Source organism: Lathamus discolor, chromosome 16 (assembly GCF_037157495.1).
Source record: "Lathamus discolor isolate bLatDis1 chromosome 16, bLatDis1.hap1, whole genome shotgun sequence".
In the NCBI taxonomy this organism is placed as follows: domain Eukaryota; kingdom Metazoa; phylum Chordata; class Aves; order Psittaciformes; family Psittacidae; genus Lathamus; species Lathamus discolor.
In genome coordinates, this window is record NC_088899.1 from 1,446,719 (window position 1) to 1,462,879 (window position 16,161).

A 16,161-nucleotide genomic window follows, 5' to 3' on the forward strand; every position below is an offset into this window, starting at 1 on the left:
CTGTTGATTATCAGCCAAGTTGCTCTATTTTTCAGCTCTTCTTTATGATAAGTGGGATCACAAAAGTGGTGTCAGGCTGTAAGAAGTGGTTGATGTATAGTTCTTACGAATACTACAAGCAGGAGCATCTTGTGCCTTGTTTGTGTTCTCTGTTTCTTGTAGGCCAACTTCTCCTTTGCACCTTTGGTGCTGGAGATGCTGAATTTCCTGATGGATGCCATTCAGATAAACTTCCAGCAAGCTTCAGCCATGGGGAGCAGCAGTCGTGCACAGCAAGCTCTCAATGAGCTACATACTTTGGACAAGTCAGTAGAAATGACAGATCAGTTGATGGTATGATACTAAAGGAGTGACTGGATCATGGATAGGTGGGATCACTTCTAAACAGAAGGAATTCAGTCATAGGTTGTTGTATGCTTTTACCCAGGTCCCAACTCTGGGCTCTCAAGAAGGTGCTTTTGAGAACGTCCGCATGAACTACAGTGGGGACCAGGGCCAGACTATCCGGCAGCTCATCAGTGCGCATGTGCTGAGGAGGGTGGCCATGTGTGTGCTCTCATCCCCACATGGCCGTCGGCAGCACCTGGCTGTGAGCCACGAGAAGGGCAAGGTGGGTTCTCTAACACTGTAGAGAATGTTGGATTTTAAAGGAAAAGGAAGCAGCCTCAGAGCACTGAACAGCAAACAATATATGTGTTCTGAGATCTGGATCTTCTGTAAAGTACTGTGTAGTTTATTCCTGTCATTCCTCGGAGAAGAGAGTTCTTGCCGAGGCACCTTGACCTGGATACTTGGCAGGAGGTTGTAGTGATGTGGGGTTGGTCTCTTCTCCCAAGGAACAAGGGGTGGGACAAGAGGAAACAGCCTCAAGCTGCACCAGGGCAGGTTTAGATGGAGCTGAGGAGCAATTCCTGCCCCAGAGGGTGCTCAGGCATTGGAACAGGCTGCCCAGGGCAGGGCTGCAGGCACCGTCCCTGCAAGTGTTCACACACCATGGAGACGAGGCCCTCAGTGCTGTGGGTTAGTGGTGGTCTTGGAAGTGCTGGAGTAAAGGTTGGACTGGATGAGCTTAAAGGTCCTTTTCAACCTGGATGATTCTATAGAACAGTGAGAACTGTGTGGATACAGTCACAGAGCTGGAGTTGAAATGCCTTTTTACCTTGAGTTGTAAAGTTGGGTAACTAAGTTCATGTTGTTCTGCAGATCACAGTCCTTCAGCTCTCAGCATTGCTGAAACAAGCTGACTCCAGCAAAAGAAAACTGACTCTCACTCGTTTGGCATCTGCACCCGTTCCATTCACTGTGCTGAGCCTAACTGGAAACCCCTGCAAGGAGGACTACCTAGCTGTGTGTGGACTGAAAGTGAGTGCTGTCAAACCCTTTTCTAGGCAGTTGGGAGCACCAGCTCAAAACTAGATGTGTGTGTTTCCTCTGAGGAGCTAGTGCACAGCTGGCTCAAAAGGTCATGAATCATTTTCCTACTAGATAGATAGATAGAGTAAAAGAAACAGGACCTATGTGAATAAGAGAATAAACGAGGTAGTGCCTCAAAATAGTACTACTTTTTGTAATATAGGCCAGTTTTACTTAGGACGGGAGTCAGGGTTTCATCATGTGAAATTCAGTGTGTTAGAACTAGTCTGTAACAACTAGTGTTTTGTAGCAAGTACTTCTCTTTTCTGTATTCTCCTAACTTTAGGTTCAGCTTTCACAGTGCAGAATCCACAAATCCATTACTTAGCTAAGAAACGACTGGATTCTCTGTGTTTGAGTCTGGGTTCTGGTTTTATTTTCTTTACAAACTTTCATGCAATTGATTTCAAATGCAGGAATTTTAGTCCTAACTCCATGAATCATGATTGGCACCAAGAGCAGTGCTGGCTTTAAAGTCCCATTCTTGGCTTCAGGTGCTCATAAACATTTTGTTCTAGTATGTAACCAAATCTTTTCATTACTCCAGGACTGCCACGTGTTAACATTCAGCAGCTCTGGATCAGTCTCTGATCACTTGGTACTTCACCCTCAACTAGCCACTGGCAATTTCATCATTAAAGCTGTGTGGCTGCCAGGATCTCAAACAGAGCTTGCTATTGTGACTGCAGACTTTGTGAAGGTATGTTTGGTTATAAGCTGTGGATGAAAGGTCTTTCAGACATTAGACTTTGGATCTCTGTGGAGTTGCATATGGAAGAATCGGGTAATATTAGAAATAAATTGGAATTACAGATTTGTGGTGGTTGGCCACTGTTGTCGTAAGAAAAAGCAAACCCAGGAACCCAAAGAGCAAGAAAACCCCTATAACATCAATAGGTGTTCCCTTGTCTCAACTCTTGTCCATTTGCACTGTTTTGTATCATCAGAGTGAGTTTCTTTCGTTCTTTCCACAGATTTATGATCTCTCTGTAGATGCCTTGAGTCCAACTTTCTATTTCCTTTTACCAAGTTCCAAAATCAGGGATGTCACTTTCCTTTTCAACGAGGAGGGGAAGAACATCATTGTGATCATGTCCTCTGCTGGGTACATCTATACCCAGCTCATGGAAGAGGCGAGCAGTGCCCAGCATGGACCATTCTATGTCACCAATGTGCTTGAAGTCAATCACGAGGACCTCAAGGTATGTGTGACTTCCCTGTCTTGCAGCCTGGGCTGCAGTGGCTTTCTCTCTTTCATTTGGGCTTTAATTTGAAGGCAGAAGTTTTCTTTTTTTCCTTATTTTTTTCCTTCTTCCTTTTAAGCCCCCTGATCTAGACCAATGAGCTCACCATTCCTCTAAAGAGAGAAATATCCTTGCAGGGAAAGTGGATGGGGGTGGAAATGAAACCCCCTGATCCTTTCATCTGGGAAATGAAGCATGTTTTCCATGGCTGGCTCTGAAGTCATGCCCAGCAGGATTTCTCAGCAGGGAGATGGCTTCAGAGCAGTGCTGTTCTTGGAGCAAGGCACTCCAAAGGTGCAGTAACCACAGTGGATGAAGTTACTGACCATTGCTGGGGCTGCAGAGGTGGAGTGAGCCTTTGTTTCTGATTAATAACAGCTCTGTTCATGTTTCACTCAGTGTTTTTACCTTAGGCTGCTCCAAACCAGGGGGATGGATGAGAAGCCCTCAGGAAAGCTCTTTTATGAGCTGGGAACATGAGGAGTGCTCCATGTGAGATTGTCAGACATGTGATGCACATTGATGTGCTAGCTGAGGGTGCTGCCTTCAAGCCTATGGGTATGAAAGCCTTTGAAGTAACTGATGGATAAGTTCACCAGGGAGTTCTGATCAGAAAAGCAGCATTTAGGGCTTCCTTCTCTCACTGGTGGGGAAAGGACTGCGGGAGAAGCTTTTTGGAATGAGAATTGCAAAGCGTGACAGCATGCTTTGGAGGATGTGTGTTTATCTGGTGGTGTTTCTCTCTGATTCCACAGGACAGCAATGGCCAGGTAGCAGGAGGTGGTGTCTCAGTGTATTATTCCCACGTGCTGCAGATGTTGTTCTTCAGTTACTGTCAAGGCAAATCCTTTGCTGCCACCATCAGCAGGGCCAATCTGGAAGTGCAGAGGCTATTCCCAATCAACATAAAGAGGTGAGGCTCATGTGAGAGACTCCCCTGAACTTTGATTTGCTTATTTATTATTAATAAACAATTATTATTAATGCCCCGCCTCTTGAGTGGCCAAAGCTTGGCTGAAGATCCCCTTTTTGCCTGATGATTTCTTGCTACTTTTCAGGGTGCTTCTGCCCTAATTGCAGAATGATTTGAAACCAAAGCTGGCTTTTCTGGCACTGGGGCACATATGCATTTTTCCTTCCCACTGGGATTTCACAGCAGAAAGGTGGCTTCAGAGCAGTCTTGCTGCACAGTGCAGAGCTGCTACTGGTGCAGCAGCTGGAACTGATGGGATTACCCACCCTTGTGAAGGCTGCAGAGCAGGAAGCCTTTGTTTCCTTTCAGCACCGGTACTGCAGTGGACTTTATGCATTGTGCGTATTAAGGCTTATTTTCAGACTCCCTTGAGGGAATCCAATCTCTTATGCTATGAATATGGCAAGAAAAAAAGCTGTTCTGTCGTCTGTTCTGACAAGCAGAGCTGGGCATGTAGGCCGCAGACTCTTCACTACCCTGACATAAAGCCACTGGTGAGAGCAGGCTCTGTGAAAGGGTCAGGGTTCCCTCCTGGGGGTGTTGAAACATGGAATTGTGCATATGTGCAGATAAAAAGGTAGGTGAAAGCTGTTCTAAAATTACTTTCTCAGTTTGGGGCATAAGATGTTGTTAAGTGTCTTGCCTTGAGTTTCCAGGGTAGGGATCAGGGCTGTGAATCGGGATGCTTGTGCCTTCTGCCCACTCAAATGATGGTCTCACCTGTAAACTGGGCACTGATGCTCCTGGCTGTTCACTAGTGCAGTGCTTTCAATTACTGCTGAGGACGAAGCTTTAGCCTATTGGAATGCTGATGAATTTTGTGTAGCTTTGCTTGTGCTCATTCTCAAATGAAGGTTACTCTACCCTTCATCTCTTGCAGTTCAAATGGTGGGAGTAAGACTTCACCAGCACTGTGTCAGTGGTCTGAGGTGATGAACCATCCTGGCTTGGTGTGCTGTGTTCAGCAAACCACTGGTGTCCCACTGGTGGTGATGGTGAAGCCAGACACCTTTCTCATCCAGGAGATTAAAACCTTGCCAGCCAAAGCAAAGGTTAGTCGTGGTTCCCTGTATTTTTGGCTGTTAAAATGTGGTTTCTTGATGTTCCATCAACAAGACCTCTAGTCTTTGCAGCTTTTCTAATGCAAAGAGTTTGTTTCTTCAAGCAGTTGCCAGGTCTTTTCCTTGACTCTCATTGCTTGGCTTTGCAGATCCAGGACATGGTGGCGATCCGTCACACAGCCTGCAATGAGCAGCAGAGGACCACTATGATCCTCCTGTGTGAAGATGGCAGCTTGAGGATCTACATGGCCAACGTAGAGAATACCTCCTACTGGCTCCAGCCCTCTCTCCAGCCCAGCAGCGTCATCAGCATCATGAAGCCAGTTCGCAAGCGCAAGGCAGCTGCTATTAGTAAGGGACTTCTTATAGTCTATCTCGTGCAAAGTAGTGGTAGCAAATGTGGATGTAAAGCTTGGTCAGCATCATACAGATACTTGAAATGTTCACTTCTACCAATTACTGGTTAAGCTCAGGCTTAAGTACTGGCTAAGTGTGGGTAAAATGTTTCCATAGATGTATAATGGCTCCATAGATGTATATGGCTAAGAAAGACAGGCTGAGAAAGTTGGGGCTGTTCAGCCTGGAGAAGAGAAGCTGTGTGGAGACCTCAGAGCAGCTTCCAGTGTCTGAAGGGGGCTACAGGGATGCTAGAGAGGGACTCTTCATCAGGGACTGCAGTGATGGGACAAGGGGTGACGGGTTCAGACTGAAACAGGGGAAGTTCAGGTTAGATATAGGGAAGAAGTTCTTTACTGTGAGGGTGGTGAGGCCCTGGTACAGGTTGGCCCGAGAAGTGGTAAATGCTCCATCCCTGCCAGTGTTCATGGTCGGGTTGGGCAGAGCCTTGGGTAACATGGTCTAGTGTGAGGAGTCGCTGCCCATGGCGGAGGGGTTCAAACTGAATGATCTTAAGGTCCTTTCCATCCCAAACCATTCTATGATCTTCTGTGATTCTATATAAAAATACATAGCTGTCTGTCTCACGCAGGTATTTCCAAAAGAGTCAGGTTCATTCTGCAACTTTTTTATTGTAGCTGTGCCTAGTTTGAATGTTTTTTATCAAAAACATCTCTCCTTCCCTTTTAGCAACTCGCACATCCAGCCAAGTGAACTTCCCTATTGACTTCTTTGAACACAACCAGCAACTCACAGATGTGGAGTTTGGAGGCAACGACCTGCTGCAGGTTTACAATGCTCAGCAGATAAAGCACCGCCTCAATTCCACTGGCATGTATGTGGCCAACACAAAGGTAAGCAGGGAAATTTGGGGGTTCTGTTGGGCTTGTAGGTGACATTATTGTCCAGATGGACACATGCCTGTTCTTAGGAGTCTGCCCAGCATACTGTTAGGTAAACAGCAGAGGCACCTGAATGCAAGCCTTAGATTCTTAGCTTAGGAGTGAATTTGTGACTTCACCTTTCTGAGCTGTGATTTGTCCTCTACAGCCTGGGGGTTTCACCATCGAAGTGACAAACAACAACAGCACGATGGTGATGACAGGCATGAGGGTCCAGATTGGCACACAGGCAATAGAGAGAGCCCCCTCATACCTGGAGATCTTTGGCCGCACCATGCAACTCAACATGACCAGGGCTCGTTGGTTTGATTTCCCTTTCACTCGGGAGGAGGCCCTGCAGGCTGACAAAAAACTCACCATCTTCAGTAAGTCTTTGTTACTCATTTGTTTTCACTACCTCTTGGTTTTGCTTGGGCGGTTGAGCCTTCACCTCACAGTAGGGATCCACAATCTGTTTGACCTAAGAAACAGTTTAAGGGGTGGATCCTGGACATTTAATAACTTATGGCCTGGTTTCATGCTGCAGTGGGTGAACATGCAACAGCTCAGCTCAGTAAGTCTGTGTTGAGGTAATAGAGAAGGGAAGTGAAGGTGATGAAACTGTCAGAGTGGTGGTATATTAATGACGCACATAATCCCTATCCTGACCTTATGAACTGCTCTTGTTTGTGTTCAAAAGAAACTGGTTTGCTGGTTTTTAAGCAGTTTCTCTCATCACTGCAGTTGGGGCTTCTGTGGATCCTGCTGGAGTCACGATGATGGATTCCATCAAAATCTATGGCAAAACCAAAGAGCAGTTTGGATGGCCTGATGAGCCTCCCGAGGATTTCCCTTCTGCTTCAGTCAGCAACGTTTGCCCCCAAAACCTGAACCAAGGGAATGGCACTGGAGACACAGAGTCAGCTACACCTGCTGCTGCCAGTGGGACTGTCCTGGAGAGGTATTTCCGCAGTCTTCCTTTGATTTATAGTTGCTGTAGAGGGGACATAGGTACATGTCATGTATGTATGTAGACATGTGCCTTTCTTAACTGGGAGAACCTAAGGGAGTTAGTGAGTTGTTGCCATACAAAACAATAACTGAAAAGTCAATGATTATCCTCCAAGGAGGGCTTTGTGCTCATTCTTTATCTGCTGGAGCAGCTGGCTAGATTTGTGTGTATGCTTTGTTGTTGTGGCCATTTGTTTCAGCAGTCTTGAAGAGCTAAATGAAATTGCTGCCTCCTTGGTACATTTCCTGATTTCAAGCTGGCCCTGTTTCATTCCCTAGAGCTCAGAAAGGTTGGGCCTCTCTGGAGTTCAGGTCACTTTTGAGGAGGGCTTTGTGTGTGACTTCACTTTAGGCAAGTGGTTCCCACCATCTTCCCTTGTAGCCCCTGTGTTTTGGACTTCACCACTGTGGTGGAGAAAGTGTTGGTTTTTTTCCTTGCCCTGTCCCTACTGAGAGTCAAACCACAGGGGTGAGCTGGGCATGTATTTAGCAGAAGGAAGAGACTTTGAGCTCATACAGCCTGTGTCATAAGGGTTGTAGGAAGCCTGGCGAGGATAGGAGGGAAACAGATCAAAGAGGAACTGGCACTGCTGAAAGATGAGCATTTTAAGGGATATGCTGCTTGACTGTGAGTAAATGGTGGTTCAGTAAGGCAAAAGCCTTACTGAAATTCCCAGGTACAGGTTCAGGGCTTGCAGTAGCAGTTGTGTCCAGTTGAAGGGCCTGTTTGGCCATCCTGTAGCATTTTGTCTAATAGTGGATGGGGTTTTTTTCCCCGTGCTTATTTTCTCTTCCCTCTCTTTTGTGACATCTCCACAAGATGTCCCTCTCAGCACAGACATGCTGCCTTGGGTTTCCAGAGCAGTGGGATTATAGTGTAAAAACTCAGAACGAAGAGAAAATACTCCTTATTTCTATTTAACGTATTACAGAATGCAGCATGGTTACCTTATAAATGGCCCCTTGGGTAGGATCAACTAATGGCAGGCAAGAGGCAGCTTTCCCAGCAGGAGTTTGGTGTCTGCACTCAGACTGAACCTTCAGTGGTGCTTTAAGCAATGTGCTTGGCTTTTCTGTGCTAGGTGGCCTGGTTCTCCTTGATTTCTTTTGCTACGAGGCAAGTGTCTGCTGCCCAGATAGAGCGAAGCGTGCTTAGATTTCCTGTGTATAACGCTCTCCCAGCTTCCTGACGTCCCCATTTAATTTGCCTTTTGCTTAGAATGTCTTTGAGGGAGTTGTTCTGTGAGCTTTACACATTTCTTTTTGTTTGTTTTTTTTCCTTTTTTCTTTGCTCCCCCAAAGTTCTGAATCTGAGTCCCTAACCACCCTGGACCGGTTAGTATGCCATCCTTTTCTCTGCACGAGTGAGTGTGTGTCAGAGAGGCAGAACACATGATGTGGCTTTTGTTGACTGGCTCTTTTATTACTCTTTGTTTTCCAAGCGCCATTTGCTTCTTTACATCCTGGTCATTGCATGGCAGATGGTTTAGCAAAGTGTAAAGATGAGGTGGTTTGCAGTTTTTTGCTATAGACAGCATAACTGTGGCTTGTTTGACAGACTCCTCTTTTTGCTTTGTTCCCTCCTTGAGTCTTTCTATCCCACTGATATTCCCCTACCAGCCTTATGGAGAGTGGCTGTGGGTAGGGCACTGTCTTATTTGTCACCACCAGACCAGAGAATTGTTTCTTCTACTTCATATCCAAGCCTACACTGTTATTCTCCCCTTAATCCTATCTCTTCCCTCCTTTTTCCTGTGTTCTTGCACTGCTCCTTCTGGTGTGTCAGATAGCATTTCAGGTAGTTCTGCCCCAAGGCATCAAGTGCTGCAAGGGAGGTTCAGCACTTTGCCCTGAGGTAAAAGTAAGGTTTTCCTTTGGGGCAAGTATTTTACAAGCCTGCCTTACCACTACCACAAGCCTGCCTTACCACTACCACAAGTTTGGACCTCAGCATCTCTCCTTTGGGTCATACCCAGTGCTCCAAGTTAATTTTGCTCTGGAATATTTTGTGCTGAAACTCCCAAATTGGAAAGAGCAACCTGTGTGGAAATAGCAAGCGAGTAGAATCTTGCTCCCTTAGCAAAGTCAGTTACGCTTCTTCCCATGTGTCACACCACCCCTTGATCTGCAGTCATATGTACGTCTGTGGGCCATGGTGAATTGGTACTGTCAAGACAATCCAAGTTATCCCTGCTGCAGGCTGCGTAAGGAAACGTTTTATCCTCTTTGGGAGAGAAAAGCCCCTGTCTTTCAGCTGTGGATTATTAAAGCAGTCCTAAGTTTGTCTGTGAGCGTGAGCCAGGTTTAACTCTGGTCTGTAACACAATGAAATGATATGCATGGTGCCTGTGGCAGGTTTTATCATGCTTTGATTTTGTACTTGGCATTCGTTAGCTGTCTCTGAGCTACTCATGACTGTAGCCTGCATAAAGCGAAGTGCTAAGGAGAGAGAAGGGTTGCTGTACTCAAGCCTGCTTTCCTTTCTCCCTTCAGGCTAGTAGTGAGTTCTTTAGAAGCGCTGGAAAGCTGCTTTGCTGTAGGACCAGTCAACGAGAAGGCAAGTAACTTTCTGAATACATTCTTGAGCTTTCAGAGCTGGGGGAGGAGGGGCAAGATCAGCAGCACCTCCTGCAGCCCTGGGGGCCTGATACGGAAGAGAAGCCGCATCCGTTTTGCTCAGAGCACTGATCTCAAAGTTGACTTAGCAAAGAGCATGTGAAACTAGTTTGGAATGACAGTTGGCATTTGCATTTATTGCTGGTGGGGTTTTAGTGCTGAAGAGTGACCTCGTTTACTAAAACAGCAGGGGAGAAGCCCAAAAATCACAAAAGGACTGTTCTTATGTAGACATGTAAATGTTCTTTAAATGCCAAATAATAATCTGAGGAGGTTACTAAAATGGTGTTGAACTTGCATGAGGGCAGGGAGCTGCAGGTACACTGAGAAATCGCATTCATGCATCACCTTAATGGTAAATGTACTGAAGAATTTCTTGTCTCTTCTTGGGAGCAGGAGAAGAATAAGGTGGCAGCTCAGGAGCTGGCTACTATGCTGCTGTCCATGCCAGCTCCTTCCAGTGTCCAGCAGCAAACCAAAAGCCTCCTGGCCAGCTTGCACACCAGCCGCTCAGCGTACCACAACCACAAGGTAAGACACTGCAAGGATTTCGATGACTCCTGTAACTTCCCAGTTTATGGTTGAGGTGCAGCATGCCTTCCTCCATGCAGTGTAAACCTGCTAGCTACTTTTCCATCAGCTCCTGCTGCCTGCATTGCTGGCTTCTGCGTTTCACCAGAACCTCACTGCTTAAAATGCTTTTTGAAGATTCTGAGGGGCAGTAATGTCAATCTAGAGACATGGGGATCTTGAAACACATGAAGTTTGCAAACTCTGTCTCTAGCTCTGGTTTCTGTTTCCACAGGCATCTGGCTTAGGGTGATAGGAAATTACCAGGATAAGTAGTGGTTAGACTGTGCTAGTGTAATTGCAGTTAATGCACAGATGCTTGCAGATAGCCTTTGCTAACCACTTGGATGATTATGTTTATACACTGGTTTTTCCATCCACATTTAAGCCTGAGGGGAAGCAAATGTGAAAATGAATTCTCAAGCCATATTTCTTCTGTTAGAGAGGGTGATTTTGTAATTTTAGTTGTTCTTCCTAAATGATCCAGGCCAAGAGTTAAAGCAGCCAAGAGCTTAGAGCAGCGAGCATCAGATATCCCTGGGATCTGTCCTGCAGTTGTACTTCAGTTGCTTTGTTGTGCTGCTGTCTGATGTTTTCCTTTCGCTATGTTATCTTTCATGTTACAGGATCAAGCATTGCTAAGTAAAGCCATTCAGTACTTGAGTTCCTCAACCAAAGAAGGAAAGGACCTTGATCCTGAAGTATTTCAGAGGCTGGTGATCACTGCTCGATCCATTGCTATTATGAGACCCAACAATCTGGTCCACTATACAGAATCAAAGCTGCCACAGTTGGAAACAGGTAGATAAGTCTGTGATATTTTCCAGCTTTCTGGTGTAGCAATCGAAGGTGTCTTGGGGTGTCTGGTTCAGTGTGACAGGAGCTCTATTTGGCACACTAGGTGTGTGATGGTCCTTGTAATGAGGACATCAGTCTAACAAAAGCCATTTTGAATAAGACTGGTGTTTCCTGCTTGCTAATGCTCTCCCTGGATATACCTGACAAGTGTTTTTAATCTGTACAGAAACTGAAGAAGGGCAGGAGGCCCAGAAACAGGCTGAAGGAGAAGGCTGCACCTTCATTACGCAGCTGGTCAACCACTTCTGGAAGCTGCATGCATCAAAACCCAAAAATGCCTTCCTTGCCCCTGCCTGCCTGCCAGGTGTGTTGCTCCTCATCTGCTATTGTCAAGCTTGTGTAGTTTGAAGGATCCGATTTTAAGCTTGTGAACAGAGAAAATTGTTTCAGTCTAGGCTTATGATGCTAATGATGCTGTGTGTGCTTTATAAAGTGTAGCTGCAAATTCTGCTCTAAAGCTTTTGTTCAGAGGTACGTATATTGTGCTAGTAAAAAGGTAATTGATTTATTCACATTTGGCTTGGTGGAGGGTGTTAGAGTATATTCAGTGGTGCTGGTATATCACATGCACAGTATTCTGTTAGACAAGAGTGGTGTGTAAGATCATCTTGGATTAAAAATCGATGTATTTGTGATGCTGACATTGTGCCTTGAAGCCTAAAAACAGAAGTTGCCTCCTGCAGTGTCTCACTCTATGTTCTGAAATGGAAAGATTGTTGATCACAGTCTTACTTTCTTCCTCCTTAGGTCTCACTCACGTTGAAGCCACAGTCAATGCTTTAGTGGATATTATCCATGGATACTGCACTTGTGAACTGGATTGTATCCATACAGCTTCCAAGATCTACATGCAAATGTTACTTTGCCCGGTATGTAATCTTGCTCTGCTCTGCTTCAGGCTCTGTAATGCTGCACCAGGGGAGGTTTAGATTGGATATTGGGAAAGACTTCTTCACCAGATGGGTTGTCAAGCACTGGAACAGGCTGCCCAGGGAGTCACCATCCCTGAAGGTATTCAAAAGACATGTAGATGTGGCATTTAGGGACATGGGTTAGTGGTGGCCTTGGCAGGGGTTAACGGTTGGACTCAATGATCTTGAAGGTCTTTTCCAACCTAAACATTTCCATAATTCTATATTATGAAGAGAATTAAATACAGGTAGAATGATAACATGGTAATCTGTACTCAGATACAAAACAGAGGCATGCAGCCAAAAACAGAGCCAGAAGTGAAGGAAGGAGAAATTTCTCTCTCCTTGTGTTTTAGTCATGTTTGTCATGTGCTGCATATGGAACGAGAAGGATTGCTTTAGGACTGCTGGGGAAACGGAGCTCAGAAGTGAGCAGTGACTTACGTCTTACATGAATCATGACCAGCAGAGTCATAAGTGTATTTTTAGCTATCCTTCCAAATACTGTGAAGAAACACTTTAAGAAGTTTAATGATTAATTATTAACCCTCTAGGATCCTGCAGTGAGCTTTTCTTGCAAACAAGCTTTGATCAGAGTGTTGAGACCAAGGAACAAGCGGAGACACGTCACTTTGCCATCCTCCCCTCGGAGCAATACTCCTATGGGTACGCAAGATGGATTCATCTTTCCCTTTAGATGAGTGTGACATACTTTATTTGTCAGAAAAGACAAGAAAATAGTCTTATAAGCTGGGGCTGAAGAAGACTGAAACCAGTCTTTCTCTGTTCTCTTGCTCTGTCTTATCCCGTAACTCCCTTCTTTAAAAACTAAACATTCACCTCTTCTTTAATAGTCTGGGATTCATAGAGGAGATCTCTCTGAGATATGACTCCCCTTTCAGTGACAGGGAAATCTGATTGTTTTATGGGGGCAGTTATCCAGACTGTCTTAGTATTTCTGTGCATATTTTCAAGTCCTTCTAAATAAGTCATAAAGCTGGGTGCAGACCAAAGTTAGGGTATCAGGTTTCCATGCAAGAGATGCTTTTTTAGCACTGACGTGAATTGTAGTTGTCCATGAAATCTAATAGTGACTGGGGGTAAACTGAACATAGCTTAGGGATTTTTCCAGCATTACCTTGTTTGTCATGGTGTGAAAAAAGAGGGCATTTATGAATGAATCCTTTGTAACTCAGGAGATAAGGATGACGATGATGATGATGATGCGGAAGACAAGCTGCAGAGTTCTGGGATAGCAAATGGTGAGCACATCCGACAGGAAAGCCAGGAGCAAAGTGAAGTTGATCATGGGGACTTTGAGATGGTGGTAAGTCCAGCGTGCTTCTCTTCAGAGCCTGTCAAGTATGTGAAATCCTTGAGTTTAATTTATTTATGATGTAAATTAATCATTTACTTATGATTAATTTACTGCAAACTACTCAGTTTGTAGTGCTCTGTTAGCTGGTGGTGGTTTAGTGACAGTTCTCACTGTGTTTCTTTTTCATAGTCTGAATCAATGGTTCTGGAGACTTCTGAAAATGTGAATAATGGGAACCCTTCTCCCCTGGAAGCTCTTCTGGCTGGAGCAGAGGGGTTTCCTCCTATGCTGGATATTCCTCCAGATGCAGATGATGAAACAATGGTGGAATTGGCTATTGCTCTGAGCCTACAACAAGATCAGCAAGGTAAGAAATAGGTGGTGTTGGCAGTCAAAAAGGTAAATAAGAGGAAACTGGGACAGAAACAAAGGAGGAGCTGTTGATGTCACCACCAACAAAGCAGAGACAAAAGAATAATGAAGTGTACAGAGAAGGCCAGAGCTAACATCATTCTCTCATAGAAAGAGACTCATAATTTGTTTTCTTCTTGCAGGGAGCAGCAGCAGTGCACTGGGGCTTCAGAGCTTAGGACTGTCTGGCCAAGCACCCAGCTCTTCTTCTCTTGATGCCGGAACGCTGTCAGATACAACAGCATCAGGTAACTGTTCACTGCAAAGAATCAAGCTTTTTTGCTTTTGACCTAAATAATAACTTAAAATTCGTTTGAGAATATGGTTTTGAAGAACCAGTTATTGCTGTTGGCTTCATATGTGTTTAATAGCATGTTTGTGGCCTTCCCCTGCTTTGAAAGACTTACTGTAGGCTTCTGAAGAAGCTATTTCCTCTCCTTAAAATAAAGCAGACCAAATAAACCATATACTGTATTTCCTCTCCATTTATACACAAGCAGACATGGGTCTTCAAGTAACTTGCATGATTACCAATTTCATGAGGAGGTTTCCTTCTCAGGGTGTCTCCCCTCCACTGCTTTTAGCAGGCTTAAATGGACACTTCCAAGTTCCCTTTTGACTTGTAGTTGAGAAGTGACAAAAAGCCCAAACCTTCGTGGCTTTCCTTTCATAGCATGTATGCCTTTTGAAGTTCTATCAAGGCAGTGTTTTTACTTGTAACAGCTCTCTTTATTCTCTTAGCTCCAGCGTCTGATGATGAAGGCAGCACCGCTGCAACAGACGGCTCCACTCTTCGGACATCACCTGCAGACCATGGTGGGAGTGTGGGCTCTGAGAGCGGTGGCAGCGCAGTGGACTCCGTGGCTGGTGAGCACAGCGGTGAGTGTCTCTGGTGCACCAGTACATCTGGTTTCTGCTGTAACAGGACTTCACCAGAGTGAGGAGTCAGTAACCTCTGCAGAGAAGGACTCTTAAGTTCCAATTAGATGATGCCATGCAGCAGTGTATAGTTACTGCAGACACACTAATGTATAGTTGTGTACAGAGTACTTGCTCACTCCTTTTAGTTCTCTACAAGTGTGGAGTCTGCAGTGTTTTTTGCTGGCCTGTTATAACAGAATGCAGTAGCCTACAGCAAGACTGAAAGAATTCACTATACTGCTGTGTAAGCTTGGATGGGATAGAATTAATTTCTCTCTTTTTTTGCTTGGGACTGTTACCCAGGTAAAATAATCACAGTCTTTTCTATTAAAGCTATGTCTGTGCTGCCCATCCACACTTTTCTGACTCAGTTTAAATTACTGCTGTGGAACCAATTCATTTTGTGCCACAAAGGTGAGGGTCATGAAGCTCTCCTAGCTTTATGAAGATCAACAAAGACACTCTCTTCAGTATCATAGTTCCAAAGTACATTCAGCTGTGTCAGTTGCTGTGAAGCAGGAAAATGCAAGTTCAGTTGTGCTGACATTGTCTTTCCCTGGTTTTGTTTTCCTTTCCCAGTGTCTGGCCGTAGCAGTGCCTATGGGGACACAACAGCCGAGGGCCACCCTGCAGGCCCAGGCAGTGTCAGCTCCAGCACCGGTGCAATCAGCACTACCACGGGCCAGCAGGAAGGAGATGGTTCAGAAGGGGAAGGAGAGACAGAGGGAGACGTCCACACCAGCAACAGGCAAGGAAGGGGCTTTGCTTTCCTCTTGAAAAACAACACATCTGGTCTGCAGTGCTGTTTAGAGGAGTGGACTACAGGTGCTGAAGTTCATGGAGTGTGATTTGTGAATGCTGGGTAGTAAAAAAAGGAAGTCAGAAGCATTGAAGAGCACACTGCCATGGCAAAATGCCTCCCTGTGCATTCACCATAGGACGTGCCACCAGACTGCTGCCTGAACGATATAAAAGTCCTGCATGAGTCAAGTAAAAAGAGGAATAACCAAAATATACAGCTTGGGAAGCTTGTGAAATTCAGTCTTAGGAGAAAAGTATGTGCAAGGTGCTGAGCACTTTGGGAAAGATCTGCTGGTTTTAGTTCTGCAGGAGACATGCTCAGTCATTTTTACAGTGCACTTTGGAACTGATTTGTAGTGTTTGTTCCTATACAGTTGAATTCTGCAGGCAGTCATGCTAGGCAGAGTAGTTCTGAAGCGAGTAACTATGTCTGTTGTCAGTTGCTCTGCAACTCTTTGTCAAGATGATCTTTGACATCACTTGACTGCAAAGTCTGAGGGATTCCGCTCTTCTGTGTGTGTGGCTGTGATGACTTTAGGATTTCCTCATGCTCTGTACTTCTGTGGTGAAGTGCAGTGCTCTGTTGGTGCTCCTGCTGGGTCTAATGTTTCTTGTGACATGTCTGAAGTCTTTATGTCTGATCCTGGCTTCTGACTTCCCAGGCTGCACATGGTCCGACTGATGTTGCTGGAGAGGCTGCTGCAAAACTTGCCTCAGCTGAGGAATGTTGGAGGAGTCCGGGCCATTCCTTATATGCAGGTAAGTGAGGAGGGCTC

The 16,161-nt window shown here is 45.3% G+C and overlaps 1 protein-coding gene across 3 annotated transcripts in view; it reads left to right on the forward strand.

The window, feature by feature from the left end:
• The window catches only part of UBR4 (ubiquitin protein ligase E3 component n-recognin 4), an 80,550-nt gene that overhangs the window by 27,043 nt on the left and 37,346 nt on the right, over window positions 1-16,161 (forward strand). The window contains exons 39-62 of one of the 3 annotated variants that reach the window (XM_065696738.1): window positions 163-333; window positions 428-610; window positions 1,204-1,362; window positions 1,961-2,113; window positions 2,388-2,615; window positions 3,413-3,570; window positions 4,511-4,682; window positions 4,841-5,042; window positions 5,778-5,941; window positions 6,138-6,354; window positions 6,713-6,929; window positions 8,282-8,314; window positions 9,473-9,536; window positions 9,992-10,126; window positions 10,792-10,966; window positions 11,190-11,327; window positions 11,771-11,892; window positions 12,489-12,600; window positions 13,131-13,261; window positions 13,442-13,619; window positions 13,807-13,911; window positions 14,405-14,542; window positions 15,164-15,332; window positions 16,048-16,144. In XM_065696738.1, coding sequence (XP_065552810.1) covers window positions 163-333; window positions 428-610; window positions 1,204-1,362; window positions 1,961-2,113; window positions 2,388-2,615; window positions 3,413-3,570; window positions 4,511-4,682; window positions 4,841-5,042; window positions 5,778-5,941; window positions 6,138-6,354; window positions 6,713-6,929; window positions 8,282-8,314; window positions 9,473-9,536; window positions 9,992-10,126; window positions 10,792-10,966; window positions 11,190-11,327; window positions 11,771-11,892; window positions 12,489-12,600; window positions 13,131-13,261; window positions 13,442-13,619; window positions 13,807-13,911; window positions 14,405-14,542; window positions 15,164-15,332; window positions 16,048-16,144 — 3,621 coding nt within the window. The remainder of the gene's footprint in view (window positions 1-162; window positions 334-427; window positions 611-1,203; window positions 1,363-1,960; window positions 2,114-2,387; window positions 2,616-3,412; window positions 3,571-4,510; window positions 4,683-4,840; window positions 5,043-5,777; window positions 5,942-6,137; window positions 6,355-6,712; window positions 6,930-8,281; window positions 8,315-9,472; window positions 9,537-9,991; window positions 10,127-10,791; window positions 10,967-11,189; window positions 11,328-11,770; window positions 11,893-12,488; window positions 12,601-13,130; window positions 13,262-13,441; window positions 13,620-13,806; window positions 13,912-14,404; window positions 14,543-15,163; window positions 15,333-16,047; window positions 16,145-16,161) is intronic. The other 2 variants (XM_065696739.1, XM_065696740.1) reach the window with 2 other exon arrangements.